Source organism: Sceloporus undulatus, chromosome 4, assembly GCF_019175285.1.
Source record: "Sceloporus undulatus isolate JIND9_A2432 ecotype Alabama chromosome 4, SceUnd_v1.1, whole genome shotgun sequence".
Classification (NCBI taxonomy): domain Eukaryota; kingdom Metazoa; phylum Chordata; class Lepidosauria; order Squamata; family Phrynosomatidae; genus Sceloporus; species Sceloporus undulatus.
The window spans coordinates 84,269,359-84,285,624 of record NC_056525.1 but is presented as its reverse complement, the minus strand read 5'-3'; the positions used below and the strand labels follow the sequence as shown (position 1 = coordinate 84,285,624).

The 16,266-nt window shown below is 39.2% G+C and overlaps 1 protein-coding gene across 3 annotated transcripts in view; it reads left to right on the top strand.

The window, feature by feature from the left end:
• Nucleotides 1-16,266, top strand: part of USP24 (ubiquitin specific peptidase 24) — a 113,163-nt gene that overhangs the window by 61,835 nt on the left and 35,062 nt on the right. For all 3 annotated transcript variants that reach the window (XR_006103806.1, XM_042466206.1, XM_042466205.1), the window contains exons 28-40: nucleotides 3,576-3,661; nucleotides 3,793-3,886; nucleotides 4,765-4,920; nucleotides 5,673-5,770; nucleotides 7,994-8,089; nucleotides 8,205-8,433; nucleotides 8,725-8,884; nucleotides 9,592-9,747; nucleotides 10,347-10,417; nucleotides 11,511-11,671; nucleotides 12,983-13,044; nucleotides 13,441-13,632; nucleotides 15,690-15,807. Coding sequence is in view for 2 of the 3 variants with exons in the window: in XM_042466206.1 (XP_042322140.1) it covers nucleotides 3,576-3,661; nucleotides 3,793-3,886; nucleotides 4,765-4,920; nucleotides 5,673-5,770; nucleotides 7,994-8,089; nucleotides 8,205-8,433; nucleotides 8,725-8,884; nucleotides 9,592-9,747; nucleotides 10,347-10,417; nucleotides 11,511-11,671; nucleotides 12,983-13,044; nucleotides 13,441-13,632; nucleotides 15,690-15,807 (1,679 nt within the window). In the remaining variant the exon portion in view is untranslated. The remainder of the gene's footprint in view (nucleotides 1-3,575; nucleotides 3,662-3,792; nucleotides 3,887-4,764; nucleotides 4,921-5,672; nucleotides 5,771-7,993; nucleotides 8,090-8,204; nucleotides 8,434-8,724; nucleotides 8,885-9,591; nucleotides 9,748-10,346; nucleotides 10,418-11,510; nucleotides 11,672-12,982; nucleotides 13,045-13,440; nucleotides 13,633-15,689; nucleotides 15,808-16,266) is intronic.

The window sequence follows — 16,266 nt, the reverse complement described above, 5'->3', positions numbered from 1 at the left end:
GTTGCCTTCCCCCCCCCCCCCCTTTTTTTTTTTTTTTTCGCTGCTTACCTGTAGGTGTTAGAAAATTGGGGGGGGGGGACTTAAAGTCACTTCTGGCCCCAAGAGTCCCTCTGTGAAGTTTGTGAGAGTTGTCCAGGATATGTGAGTGCTCTTAACCAACCCTGTGGTGATGTAAAGACATGCATTTGCCTACAGCCCCTATTGCGGCTGTCTCCTCTAGATCTTCTGCTGCAGTTTGAGAGCTTGAATTGGCTGAGGAGGAAGTAAATCTTGTTGAAGCTGAAATCAGCTCTGCCTCCAAACTCTCTGAAGTTGAGGCTGCTGTGGTCACTTTGTTGCCCCAAGTGGCAGACCCTGATTGTATGATTATGACTGCTAGCATAGGTAATCATTTGGAAAAAGCCATAGATATTGAAGCGTAGTCTACCCTTAATTTCCCAACCACTTCTGCTCCACAAGCTGAGATCTCTATTTCTCCTCAACAAAGAGAGTTGCTCATGGGGGTAGAAAGCCTAAGCAAGCAATCCATTTGGGTTTCAGAGCTAAGCAGCCATCCCAGAAGTCACATCTCGTCACTTGGGCATCTCACTCACAGAGCCAAGCAATATATTCAAATGGGTGTACTTTATCCCCTTTACAATGGGCAAGAAAAGGGACAGAATTTTCCTGTTTCTGGATCTCAGATTTGTCAGCAAGTTTGTAAAGTACAGGCACTTCTGAATGGAATGCTTTCAAACAATCCAAGAACATATTTCCAGGAGATTACATCTTCTCAGTAGATCTTTCAGAAGCTTATTTTCATATTCTTATCCATTCTTCATCTCACATGTACCTTTGTTTTTGTTACCTCCATGCCCACTATCACTTCAAAACACTGCCTTCTGGGTTGGCCTCAGCCAAGGTAATGTTTGCCCCCTGGCTGAGACTGTAGGGCATCCATATCTTTCCCTTTTGAATTTTCACACATTCTGAGGGGCCCGGCAAGCCCTAGAGACCCCCCTGTCAGTTCTTTAGCTCTCTAGCTTTGTGGTCAACAAACACACAAAAAAAATCTTTCTCCAACTGGTTGGTCCAGTTAGGAGCTCAAATATACACAGAAAATGTTCTCATTACAATGCCAAGCTACAACTTTGGCCTTCATTTTGTAAACTAGCCAGAAGCAACGTATTTCTTCCCATCCTCATGATAAGAAGTTTTCACAGGGGACTTCTCTAGTCAGTCTGTGATCACCACAAGGTGTTAAAAAACTCTTTTGAATGTCTAAAGACTGTTCCTCTTTGAATTCTGTCCATCAAGGTACTTTTTCTGATGGCAGTTACCTCAGCCAAGAGGATCTTAGAACTGGCAGTCCTTTCTATGGATTCCTCTTACTGTAAATTTGATACTCTTTCCCTTGCTTGATCCAGGTTTCTTACTTAAACACATTCTTTTTTTCACTACTCACAGCCCATTGTCCTAATGTCTTTCTGCCCTCATGAACTCTACCTATTAGAGAGGCAATGGCACAACTGTATATCAGGAGCACTAGACATTTAAGAGAATGGAAGCACTCTTTGTCTTCTTTTTGCCCACCACTTTAGGCAAGAAAGTCTCTTCATCTACACTAATTTGATGGATCAAGGCATGTCTATTCCTAGCCTATGAATTCTTTGGTCTACCTAAGCCACACAATGTGACAGCAAACTCTACCAGGTTAGCAACCATTTTAGTAGTTTTCCTAACTAATACTCCTCTGGAAGAAATTTGTGGAGTAGCAACCCGTTTCCACTTTTACAAAGCATTATGGGCTAGACGAATGTGCCTCTTCTGGGGGGGTTTTGGCAGAAAGGTGCTCTAGCAAGACTTGTTGGACTAATTTAATTCCGTACTATTTACTCTCTCAAGGATATATTTATTCTAGGGTTATTCCTTTTCTTGGATGGCTCCTTCTCTTCTGGCAGAGAATAGCACATTGGAAAACTTATGGCTAGAATGTCCATTCTAGCCAAGGAGAAGAATCCATTCCCCCCCCCCATGGGTGGCAAGACAATTTTTTTTGTTTTTACAGAATCTCCTTTCTGTTCCTTTTTTGTGGTTTGGAAATGAATTGAGAAGGAGCTAAGAATCCAATAAGAAATACTCTTCAGAAATAACATGATTCCATTCCTTGTCTAGAATTAACCCACAAAGGGAAATAACTCATTCTTGGGTGGCTTCTTTTCCTTGGCTAGAATTGACATTCACAGTAAGTTCCCCAATGTGCCAGTTTCTGCCCCGCATAAGTCACCAGCAACTATTTAAAACCTTCACAAAATGGATTTCTTCAGACTGGGATCTTTGAGACATAACTACAGTATATGTTTTGCTTTGCAAGTTTCTTCTCACTGATCTGTTTATCCATATGAATAATATATTACAGAAATATTTTTTAAAACACATATTTTGCATACACCACGGTTTCTAATACGTATCATAAATCTGTTTGTTCATAAGCCACAAACTCCTTGCGAACCTTAAAAATTAGTTAGATGAAGTAGCAGTGGGATGTTTGAATATGGTTTGCCATTTTTAAAAATCCTTTATATGTTTTAAACATGCTTGTTTTTACCACATGCTTTTTAATAGAAACTGCTTGTTTCATTGTGTGTTTTTTTAACTTTCATAATTTTTTAAAGATGAATTTTCTTTTAAGTTATTGTAAGCTGTGTTGGGTCCTGTGCTGGAAGAAAGGCAGGGTATAAATTAAAGAAAGAAATAATGAAATATGGTGTGCTGGACAGAAACTGAAATGCACTCCAATGAATCCCACCCATCACCACCCTACTGTTTAACTGATATCTTTGAAAGTGCTAATAACAAAAGCTATCCTTTTCATATTCTTGCTAACTCTTTGTTCTAAACTAGAACCCAGGTGATGATTGAAAAAATGAAATCATCTGAATTTTTGAAATAATTCAGACTTAAAAAGAAAAAAAAGTAAAGAGTACAGTGGTACCCCGGGTTACGAATTTAATTCGTTCCGCGGCGCTGTTCGTAACCCGAAAGATTTCGCAACCCGAAAAAGCCATAGCCGCTAGCGCTGGAAAGCCGCGATTTCGTGCGAAAAAGCGCCGAAAAGCACCAAAAAAAATTTCGTAAGCCGAAAAAAAAACGTAACCCGGAACAGTTTTTTCCTATCTAATTTTTTCGTATCCCGGAAATTTCGTAACGCGGTCATTTCGTATCCCGGGGTACCACTGTATTTTCTTCTCCTAAAACTGTTAAGAACAAATATCTTTATTCCAAGTTCATTGATTTTTAATTATTCTTTAGTCAGTCAGTGATACCGTTTTTGAGACATATTGTTGACTCTTTCCTTTCCTTTGAGATATGTGAAAATACAGCATGGCTGGAAGAAGCTGTGATTTCTTTGGCAGAGTTTCTTACTCAGGAGTTAAGAGTTTAAAAATACCACCTCATGTCAGCAAGTAGTTGACATCCCCAAGTCAGGGTTTAAATTTGTTGCTTTGCTTTAAAAAAAAACTAACAAAATTTGAGAACCCTACCAAACTGCTTCAAAGAGATAGGGGAACTAATTGTATGTTCTTAATCCCCAGGAAAAATCCCTCCCTGGAGTAGTGATGGCTCTCGTGTGTAATGTATTTGACATGCTTTACCAGCTTGCTAACCTCGAGGAGCCAAGGTATGTAGCATCATTGGCACAGTGTGGAAATGCTGTGGCTGCAATAGGAAATAGCTATATGCTTATAAAGCATTTACCAGTGCTTACAAAATTCACTTTAGTAAAAACTGGATATCTTCTGTTCTCTTTAGGATTACTTTGAGAGTACGAAGGCTTCTTCTGCTGATTCCTACTGATCCAGCTATTCAAGAAGCTCTTGATCAGCTAGATTCTCTGGGACGAAAGGTATTTCTTTTTTGTTGTTTTTGTTTCTTGCTAAGTGAAGTTTAGAAGTCATGATTGTCTAGTTCTACTCAGATCTTGTTGTGGTTGAAATAAGCAGTGAGAGAATTAGGTACAGTTCTCAGTGCTGGCTTGAATTAGTGCCAATTAAAGTGAGCTGTAAACAATAGAAAATCTACAGAATCACAGGCCATAATTGAGTAAGACTTGGACAGTCATTAGCAAGGTTATATTGATTTTTGGTATGGGTAAAACTGTTTCTTGATTTTTGAAGTTTCCTTTGCTCTACGCACATGTTTTGCTTGTAAAGATTGACATAGCATAGCTAATGTGCTTACTCTCACTGGTTCAGGAAAATAGTGCAGTGTTAGCACAGCTATATATTAACTGGCATTCTACAGCCCTTGAAGATGCAGCAGAATCTGTTAATGTACTTCCGTTTAAGCCACAGGCTCATTTAACTTTCATCTTAAAACTGCTAATCTATGCAGAATGGTAACAAACAGATCCTAGATCCTTCAAATATATTCTTGAAAGTTAGCAAATGTCAGAAAAATTAATCTGTAGTAGAAAGGGCATTCAAATGGTTCAGACTTAATTTTGATAAATTTTGATGAATGATAAACAGATTATAAAATACTTGCTGAGGACAGAGAGGAGTTGTCTACAACATGTTCTTTCCCTGGTGAGAGCAGAGAGCAAATGGTGTCATAAATTCTTCAAAAAGCTGTTGAACTCATTTCTGAAAGAGTGTAATGAAAAATGCTATACTTGAGCATTTTGTTGATTTTAAAATGTCAGTACTATAAGAGCTGGTGGAAATTATTATATGAAGCTGTATCAGAATTGCACATATTTCTGCATATTTACTCTTTTTTCAGAAAACATTATTGTCTGAATCAAACTCTCAGTCTTCAAAATCTCCATCATTGTCTACAAAGCATCAACATCAGCTGAGTGCTACATCAATACTCGAAAGTCTTTTCAGGTCTTTTGCTCCAGGAATGTCTACATTTAGAGTACTTTATAATCTTGAGGTAAAATAAATTTCAGGGAGGGGAACTATCTATGATCAGTGGTAAATTAAGGCATCTTCCTAATAAAAGCAATACTGTAACTCAGTGCTTGTGGTACTAGCAGAACAATTTTTGAGTACTGTATAACCTCATTTAATTTGATACTAAAAGTGGGTTCTAAAAGTGTTGTAGCTTTAGTGTTAAGAGTGTGCAAGTAAACTGATTATCTTAAAGTGGAATGTTATTGTATTAGCAGAGCTTTTGGTTCTCTACAATGTTTGTAAATTTAGCAGCTTCATTTTGCATGGGTCCTGTGGTAATGATGCTCTGACAGCCATCCAAATATTGGTCTATCAGTTGCTCAGATTCCACATAACAGTCTTTTACTGTTCTATAATCCCCTTCCATTTTTAATGCTACATCAGTGTTAACGTTTCCTCAAACAGCTCTTCATTGGGACTGACTTTGAAATAGGCTTTATTGAACACTTTTGTAGACTTCATTGTCAGAGGATCTTCATCTTGAGTTAATGTTTTTTAATGAGTGAACAATGTTAACTATATTGGCTGTCTGATGAAAGGACTTAACTGAATTCAATTGATAAGGAAACAAAATGCCATAGCATAATGGATTAATCTTGAATGGCAGTGTTATAGAACAGTACAAACTGTTGCTCATTTGAATAGAAAATCATTTACTACCCTTAGATGAGGCACACGTAGCTCATGGCTTCATTGAAAATCAGTCCCTCTTCTGAAGTCTATATTTTTCAGGTCCTGAGTTCCAAGCTAATGCCTACAGCAGATGATGAAATGGCAAGAAACTGTGCCAAATCTTTTTGTGAAAATTTCCTCAGAGCTGGTGGCTTGAGGTTAGTTTTAAAGATATCAGCTTAACCATTATCTAGAATCTTATAAAAGTGTGACAGTTTACCTTTGAGCTTTCCCAGTACTGGAAATTACACTGTCAGTAGTAGTATTTGAGCAGGTGCGGTAGATATTGTGGGGACATTAATTATTTTTATCTTTCTGAACTATGTTTTTTTTCCCAGTTCTTACTTTGTCAGCTACTGCTTCCTGCTTAGTTAAATTTTAAATAAACATTTACCTGTTTATGTCTTTCCCAAATCTTTCTTCATATGACTTCCAACTACCACAGTACCACAACTGCAGTGCACTCTGTGAATTCTGGCTTCCTGAGCTTTCAGCACTGTTCTCTGTGATTGGTCCTGTCCTCCCAGAATTTGTAATTTAGCTGTTCTCAGAAAATAGTTTACCAGATAACTTTCTTTAAATAATAATTCCATTCTATTGGTGGTTCAAAAGAGCAATCCACAATCATATGGGTGATCTTACTTTGTCATAGTCCAGAAGCAGTTGCCATGTACTCCTGAGTTCTTTACTGTTGACTTCCTCCCTACTGTCATGTGAAACAACTGTCCAAATCATCAGCGGGACAGTGGGATTGATTCTTGTATTCCTCATAAATTCACAGGTGCCCACAGGAAGATTAGAAAGAAATTTTTGTCAGTTCTGTTTCAGTTGTTGTTTTCTGCTTGCAAATTCTTAATCTCTAGTTTACTATTGAATTGGCTCCTATCTCAAAAAATACATACCATATTTTCTGGCGTATAAGACGACTTTCTAACCCTGGAAAATCTTCTCAAATGTTGAGGGGGTCTTATACGCCAGGTGCAGAAACTTCCGAGCTAGACTGGTCACCACATATGGTGGAGGGGGCTGAAAAATGGCTGCGGAGCTCTGCTCTGGGCCCCACAACAAATTCCAACTCCCAGAATTCCATAGCAAAGAGCCAGACCTAGAGTTAATGTGCTGCCAAACCTCTTTATTTCTCCAGTGCGGATGCAGCCACAGTTTTCTTCCTCCTCCTCTGTCTCCCCCTGGATCCCATCCTCCATTTCATGCTCCTATGCTCCTCGGGTTCACAGCAGCAGCAGAGGAATGCAAAGCTCGCAGCTGCACCATTTTGCAAGCAAAGCAAAGGCAAAGCAATGCAAGGCAATGGGGAAAGCAGAGCCCGAGAGGCTGGGGCCGGAGGGGAGCCTTCTTTTTTTCTCTGCCAGGTCCAGAAAGGGGGGTTAAAAAAAAGAGGCCTGGCTTTCTTTCTTTCTTTCTTTCTTTCTTTTAAGTATCCTTCTCTGGCCTGTCTCTCACTCACTCATATAGAAGGAAAGCCAAGAGATAGGAAAAGAGGGGAAAGGAGGGGGAAAGGGTGGATCTTTTATTTTTAAACCCCAGAGTGGGTTTTGTGGTGCTGCAAGTACCCACCTCAGTGGCGCGAAATGAGGATTTTGCACTAGAAAGGGAGGCTGCATCCACACTGGAGAAATAACCCAGTTTGGTACCACTCTAACTGCCCTGGCTCAAGGCTATGGAATTCTGGGAGTTGGAGTTTGTTGTGGGGTCCACTCTAGGCCCACAACAAACTCCAACTCCCAGAATTCCATAGCCTTGAGCCAGAAAAGAGTTAAAGTGGTGCCAAACCAGGTTATTTCTCCAGTGTGGATGCAGCCCGAGTGTGCTGAGGGGAAAAAGACACCCCTCTCTGAGGCATCTCTTAGCCTTAGCATGCGTTGGAAGAGGGGTAGTCTTATATGCCAAATATATGCCAAACTCTAACTTTTAAATTGAAAAGTTGGGGGTCGTCTTATACACCCAGTCGTCTTATACACCGGAAAATACAGTAACCTATTTTGTTGTTGCCCCCTGAATCTGTACTTATGTTTCAGTGAGAATAGACAGTTTGGAGGCATTGATATTAGATTAACTGTGTCCAGAGTAGCAACATGAGAATCTGGAATCACAAGCTGCAGCTTTTAAGTACAGTACCTACAGTTTTCCATGCAGTCTGAAATGTCAGTGTTCAGTTTAAATACTGAGATGCTGAGTTTTCTTGCTTCTACAAGGTAAAACAGGGTATTGTCCAACATATTTCTGATAACTCAGTTGTTGCTGTGCGCCTTCAAATCATTTTTGCATTTTGGTGGCCCTAAGGCAAGCCTTTCAGAGAGTTTTCTTGGCAGATTTGCTTTGTTGCTATTTTAAAAATCTCACTGATAAATGTTATTTTGCAGTTTGGTAGTAAATGTCATGCAGAGAGACTCCATCCCATCAGAGGTCGACTATGAAACAAGGCAGGGGGTGTATTCAATCTGTCTGCAGCTGGCAAGGTATGTGATTAGTTTTCTCAAAAGTAGAGGCATGTGACACTAATTGATCTTTAATCCTTCTTAGAGTTTGCATTGACTTTCACTCTTTATAGTAGCAAACTTTTTTTATGTTTAGGTTTTTGCTGGTTGGCCAAACAATGCCTAGCTTATTTGATGAGGATCTTGCTAAATATGGAGTGGAAACATTGTCTTCACGTCCATTCCGTAATGTGAGTCGACAAACCAGCAGACAGATGTCAATTTGTGGAACTCCAGAGAAGTCCTCCTATCGCCAGCTATCTGTCTCAGACAGGTCCTCCATTAGAGTAGAGGAAATCATTCCTGCTGCACGGGTTGCAATACGGGTATGTAGTGCAAGTGTGGTAGCAGAAGCCCTGGCATGGAGTCAGGTTGCATTCTGTATGCAGAATTTTATTACCTCTCCCCACCATTGTCATACAACTCTTACTGTCATGTACCCCCAGCATGCTCACTTGTAGTCTCCTTATCAGTAGCTATTTTCCAGTGATATTCCTTGGACTTGGGTGCATCTCGGATCCTTGCATCCTTGCCTTTATGTAGATATTTTGAACTAGGAAAAAAAACTTGTTTCTCTCTCTCTCTCTCTCTCTCTCTCTCTCTCTTTTTTTTTTTAGACAATGGAAGCAAATGATTTCACATCTACAGTTGCTTGCTTCATGAGGTTGTCATGGGCTGCTGCTGCAGGCCGTCTTGACTTGGTGGGGAGCAGTCAGCCTATAAAAGAAAGTAACACGCTCTTTCCTGTTGGAATCCGTAATCGGCTTAGCAGCTCAGGTACACCACTAGCTTAACTGAATAGAAACATCTGGGTTTGCTGTACTGACTTAAATACTGTGCTGTTCAAAATGTTTTATTGTGTTTCTAGCTATTCAGTCCTAACTTGTGAAAGCCAAGTTTGGGTTCAGACAGACTGAAAAAACTGTTAGCTCTCAAATGACCCATCCAAGATCCCCGGGGAAATTAGTATTTACTGTCTAATGTAAAATGTCTTTTAATTGGGATGTGTTCTGCTTTTTTGTCATTTTAATGCTCTTAATGTTTTTAATATGATCATTTGTTTAACTGAGGGTTTTTTAACCTTTCATATCCTCTCTTGTTTTAATTATATTTTAATTCCTGTTGTGTACCACCTTGGGTCCCATATTGGGTGAAGGGTGATATAAATAGGAGCCCTGGTGGCGCAGTGGTGAAATGCCTGTACTGCAGCCATTCATTCAAAACCACAAGGTTGCGAGTTCAAGACCAGCAAAAGGGCCCAAGCTCGACTCAGGCTGGCATCCTTCCGAGGTCGCTAAAATGAGTACCCAGACTGTCGGGGGCAAATTAGCTTACTTGCTGTTCACCACTATGATCTTTGGAATAGCGGTATATAAATAAAACAAATTATTATTATTATTATTAAATTAAATAAATAAATAGCAAATGTTATGCCTTGGAAAAACCAAAAATTGTTGTAATTGCCATTTGTTGATCTGTTTCAGGGAGTAATTGCAGTTCAGGAAGTGAAGGAGAACCAACAGCTCTGCATGCTGGGATCTGTGTGAGGCAGCATTCTGTATCCACCAAAGATGCACTCATTGCTGGAGAGGCCTTGTCTCTCTTAGTTACTTGTCTGCAACTCCGTAGCCAGCAACTTGGTAAGTTTGAGAGAAGCTAATTAATGTCTCTGTATTCTGTCCTTTCTTGGCACTACTGCATCATATACAGATCTTATTCTATGCCGGCCCAGGATCAGGCAGGGAGGAAAGACACGGCATCCAGCTTGTGCAGAGGGCAGCATTGGCATTTTGTGGCTTGTGAGAATCCAGCTAGCACATCAGGCATTGTTTCACCCAGCCTTTTTGCAACTGCCATGAATTATGTGCCAATTCATGGTGCTCCTTGTGTGAACAAATGTAGAGCCATTTGTGTTGCTGGGACTTGTGTGATCACTGGGCCACAATAGGATCCTGGCCATTAGCTAAATCTAGTTAAATTCTACAAAAACATTTTTCTCACCATCCAATTCTCCTCTTGTTTTTTCTTATTTCTTTACCTCTATTATGTGCACATATTTTATTATATGTGCTATAGAATGGTGTCAGTATTTCTGCATGGATATTGTTGCCTTGTGTAATGAGAGAAAAGTGGGATATAAATTAAATAAGTAAAATAAAATCAATAATAGTTGCAGTGTTATATTCTCTGATACCTTCTAACAAAACAAATAGATAATTTAAGATTATTTTTATTCTAGGTTCTTTCTACAACCTCCCTTGTGTTGCTGACTTCATCATAGACATATTGCTTGGCTCACCAAGTGCTGAGGTGGGTGGTTTGCATTTGTATTCAAAAGAATTTTCTTATTTGGAGTTCCTAGCTGAGTATTGTATGTTCCATCATTAACATAGACAAATGTCCATATAGAAAACTACTAATAAGATTTGCTTCACACATCATTGACTTTGCCTACTTGTACTATCAATTTAACAAATAAATTTTGAGGTTAAAACTACTTAATGACTTTGAGGGATGGACTTTTGAGTATTAAATTAACTGAAAGCATGTTTGTCTCACTTCGACACGTGTACTCTTTTTAAGAGAGTCACCATGATGTAGTGAGTTGAGCATTGGACTATGATTCCGGAGACTGGGGATTGAATCCCCTGGAAACTCACTGTGTGACCTTGAGCCACTCTGTCAGGATCAGAGGAAGGCAAAGATGAAGTCCCTCTGAATAAATCTTTCCAAGAAAACCCCATGATAGGTTTGCCATCAGAAACAATTTGAAGGCACTCAACAACAACAAACCCTTAAAATGGAAAGTTAGCCATGAGGGGACCTTTCTTCAGCACTCTTGAGCACTTCCTACATACTTGTAAGCATCTACAGCTAGAATTTGATTACTCTGAGTACTGATTAACTTCTTACAGATATGGTGGTCTTCTGAAGGATGTGTGTAAATAGATAATCTGCAGGGAGAATGGGCCAGTTTGGTCATATTATTGGATAAATGTTGTTTCTGTATCAACTAGTTTCAACAGCATAATATTTTGAGTTGAATATTTTTACAGAGTTCTGTTTGAACACTATAGTACAGTGGTACCCCGGGTTACGAATTTAATTCGTTCCGCGGCGCCGTTCGTAACCCGAAAGATTTTGCAACCCGAAAAAGCCATAGCCGCTAGCGCTGGAAAGCCGCGATTTCGTGCGAAAAAGCGCCGAAAAGCACCAAAAAATTTTTCGTAAGCCGGAAAAAAAAACGTAACCCGGAACAGTTTTTTCCTATCTAATTTTTTCGTATCCCGGAAATTTCGTAACGCGGTCATTTCGTATCCCGGGGTACCACTGTACTATTGTATTTATAGATTTCTAAGATAGTGCTGTTAGGAAGTTTTTGTAATCTAATATTCTGTTTCAGATTCGTCGTGTTGCCTGTGACCAGTTATATACCCTCAGTCAGACAGATACCTCTGCTTATCCTGATGTACAGAAACCAAATCAATTTCTCTTGAGTGTTATCCTTACTGCTCAGCTGCCCCTTTGGTCACCTACCAGCATCATGAGAGGAATCAACCAGAGGCAAGTTGGAGACATGTTTGTTCAGTAGAGAATGTAATAATTAAAAATAAACGTTTGTCTTAAACGTTTATTTAAGACAAAGGGTGGTAAACATTATGAAATAAATAAAAATCAATACTAGGTGTGAATTGTAGAGAATGTGGATCCCTGTGGGTGCTTTCAGATAGGCAAAGACCAATTTTTGCAACTGAGAGGGCCAGAAAAGCCAGTGCCAGATAAACCCATGGGGGAAGACAGTTCCATAACTAGGATGCCAGCGCTGAAATAGTCATCTGTTGATTTGGCCATTGAGTAGAACTTTTGAAGACCATGTTAAGGTAAGGGTAGGTACATATCGGAAAAGGATATCTTCCTGGTAAACTGGTGCAAGGTTAATTAAGGGTTTAAAGGTTAAAAGACAGAACCAGGCTGTAAGACAGTGCATTTATTCTCAGCAATCTGTCCAGCTCACACATGTTTGTCCCAAAATGGATGTTAGGAGTCCTTTAGAATAAACATCATAGAACAGTGATGGTGAACCTATGGCACGCGTGCCAGAGATGGCATCCAGAACCCTCTCTGTGGGTACAAGTGCTGTCGCCCCAGCACAGAGTTTGTTACTAGAAAGCCAGAGGGACAGCACTTTGCAATAAATAAGTGGGTTTTGGGTTGTAGTTTCGGCACTCAGCCTCTAAATGGTTCATCATCACTGTCATAGAAGAAGCCTTCACCACATAAGATCACTCTGTCTCATTAGGCAAGGATACTGGGCAGGAGGGTGGTACACTAACACCATTCCCCTCTTGTCCCAAGATAAACCTGGAATGTATAGCTTACCAATCACTAAACTTTGGCCTACTTTCTGTTATCTTTTATCTTTTAGATTGTAAGCCTGAGGGCAGGGAACCGTCTATTATCCCCTCTGTTGTAAACCGCTTGGATTCCCAGTGATTGGGCGGTATATAAATAAAACATTATTATTATTATTATTATTATTATTATTATTATTATCATCATCATCATCATCATCTTCAGTGTGTACAATATGTGGTTAGAAAACAGCATTAAATATTATTGCAAATCTGCTTTCACAAATAATGTTTCAAAGATGTTAATTTACTATGTTATCTAGGAATGATTGTTGACAGACGATATTGTTGTAAGTTTAAAATTAAAATATAAAGAATATTAGTTTATAGTGTAAAATGTGTGTGTTGATATGTTGGCTAGTTTTTAGGTGTATGGATATTATGTTTTAATGTAAAGATTTCTGCACACTGTTTTTACTCCTTATGATAACTTTTCTGGTAATTAACCTAAACTTGTTTTTAGACTTTTGTCCCAGTGTACAGAATACTTTGACCTTAGATGCCAGCTACTGGATGATCTCACATGTAAGTAGCATGAATCATATTATTATTATTATTATTATTATTATTATTATTATTATTATTATTTCTATCTTCCCGCCTCTCCCAATGGATCGAAGCGGGATCACAGCAAGGTTAAAATTACAAGGTTAAAATTACAGCACCATTAAAACCACAGTAAAAAATAAAAACATAGCTTCAAATACTGTAAGAAAATCATTAAAAAGTGTCCTTTTTAACTACAAAATGTCTCCATCCTTGTACTTCTTCGTAAATATTTGTATAAAATGTTTGATGTGCCTAACTATGAATGTTGATTTCTAACAGACATTGCAATGTTAAACAGTGAAAATGGTGTCCTGTGTTCAATGTTCCGTAGAATTAATTCTCTTCTCTTCCCCTCCAATTTTGATCACTTAGCTTCTGAAATGGAACAGTTAAAGATTAGCCCAGCCGCCATGTTAGAAGATGAAATCACGTGGTTGGATAATTTTGAACCTACCCGTGCAGCTGAGTGTGAAACCAGTGAAGCTGACAATGTGTTATTGGCAGGGCATTTGCGGCTGATAAAGACTCTCCTTTCACTTTGTGGGACAGAAAAGGAAATGCTAGGTAACAATTGTTTTCCACGCATGACTTCTTAAATTATTATTTACAACTGTTTCCTCCTCCACTCATGCTTTAGATCAGTCCTCCTCCTGGCATGCCAGTTCAGGCCCTTTTGGATCTAGCTGTAGTAAAGCAATTTGAGGTCTGATTTTCACCATTAAGGAGAATTGGTTACTTACCATTGGACACAACATTCTTCTCTGCAGAAAAGGAGACATCTAGGAATTGGTTAACTCATCCTGCTTCCTAGGCAAGGCAGAGGTCACCCAATCTACAAACTCTGTATCTATGTTATAAGCTCTTTGACTCCTCTATTTTTTCCATAGAAATACTTCCAAGTAAGGAAAATAGTATCAGGAAGAAAAGTGCAACATATCTTAAATAAGATACTGGACAGTCACTGCTTTGGTGGGTCTGTATGTCTTCCTCGCCACAGACTAGAATGACTATTCACAGCAAAATCTCTTTCTTTCTCCCTTTTTTTCCGTGGGGAAGGGCTAGAAAGGGGGGGGGGGGAATCCAAAAATATAGTAAATCTACCATACACGAGAGCCTTCAAGCCGAGAACAATGGAAATGAACCTTCTCTTGCAATGGACAAAAGAAAACTGAGGGTGGAGCCATACTGGCAGAATTGGGCATGCTCGGTACATGGAAGTGGGCAGGGCTACCCACCAATCTGATAAGTTTTGAACTTCCGAATGAAGTCTGCACAGGTGCAGAACTCTAATGTGTGAGGCACAGAGATCACAATGAAGAACCAATGTTCCATTCTCAGTCTACAAGGAAGAAGCCATTAAAATGGAATTTTTAACATCGAAACTGGTATGGGAAGATCACTGAGGACCTGGAATCTTTTGTGACACACATAAAAATAAACCACCTTTTAGGAAAGGAAATAATATACTATGATCAGTGAAAGGCTGCTCTTTGATTTAAAAGTCAGGTGCAAACTATGATCCAAAGGGAGGCATCTTTCATGTATATTGATGGAAAGTGCTTGTAGTTCAGATACATCTGGCAGATTTCATGGTCACCAAAAATATTACATTGAAACAAGTCTCAGAGAAATTGCCTATATGGAATTTTCTAACAAGCATCCATGGAAATTGTGGAGAAGCAGCATTTCATCCAAAACTTAAGGCTTCATACAATATAAGGTCACTGGTGTTTTTCTTGTAAAGATACAGTGTTTAAGACTTTACGTTTGGATGGGCAATGTTTTTGATGATAAGTTTTTGTAGATCATAATTTTTTGAACAGCTGCTACAAATAATATTGACCATTGTGGAATAATTTTTGCTTGTGTGGGTTAAAGAGGATATCCAGAAGAAGGTACAGTCAGCTCTCCATATCCATGGATTTTTTTATCCATGGATTCAAGCATCCAGAGCTTGCAAACATTTTTAAAATATGCAAATTCCCAAAAGCAAACTTTGATTTTGCCATCTTATACAGTGGATTCCATTTTAATATGCCATTATATTTAATAGGACTTGAGCATGCACAGATTTTGTTATCCATGGGGGGAGGGGTCCTGGAACCAAACCCCAGCAGTTACCAAGGGCTCACTGTATAATGAAAATAAGACCTGTAGAAATACCTACTGTTGCACTTACATCAAGGGTGGAAATGGAGTGGCCCTCCAGATGTTGGACTGCATTTCTCACCATTGGTTATGCTAACTAGAGTGTTGGGATTTGCAGTACTACATCTGGAGAGCCACATGATTCCCATCCCTGACTTGCATGAACATTCTTAATGTGATAGTCTTAAATGAAAGTCTACTGCTGCTTCTCCTTAAATACGATGGAAGATCTATCTAGCTGGCATTATCTGTTCAATCTGCCAGTAGTTCTCTGAAGGGATATTTCTCTGATATATTTTCTGATACCATTTTAAGTGAAGATACTAGCAGTGTGAATCTGAGAATTTATGCAAGAAGCATATGCTCTGGGCTGGAGTGATGATCTTATTAGACACTTCACTATCTAAATTTATAAATCACTTATGTAAAATCTATAATGCTTAATACTAAACACTATTTTACTTTTCTCATAGGTTCATCTTTGATCAAACCATTACTGGATGACTTTCTCTTCCGAGCCTCTAGGATTATCCTGAACAGCCATTCTCCAGTTGGCAGTGTTGCAATTACTCAACAAGATTTTCACCCAAAGTAAAAAGTGTCTTGATATATTGGTAGTAATTTAAAAAGTGTATTAGAGCAGAGTATATCACTTGGCATTCTCAATTAACTTTGTGATTATATGAAAGCATGGCTTCTTCATTTCATTGTACCTCACATTAGGCTTTGTGTAGTACAGTTTAGTAGTACAGTGCGCCCCTGTGATATGCGGCTTTCAGCATATGCTGAAAGCCGCACAGGGAAGAAGGGGCGGCGCGTCCCATAGAGACGAATGGGGTGCACGCCCATGGCACGCCTGCACCACCATGTGGATAAGCCCCATTCATTTAAATGGGGCTCGAGCATATGCGTTATTTGTTTTACACGGGGGAGTCTGGAACGGATCCCCCGCGTAAATAAAGGGTGCACTGTACATGTGTACTTTGAAATAAAGTAATTGGGAATAATTGGGGTATCTGGGTATTCTACAAAGAAACACATGAAAATATT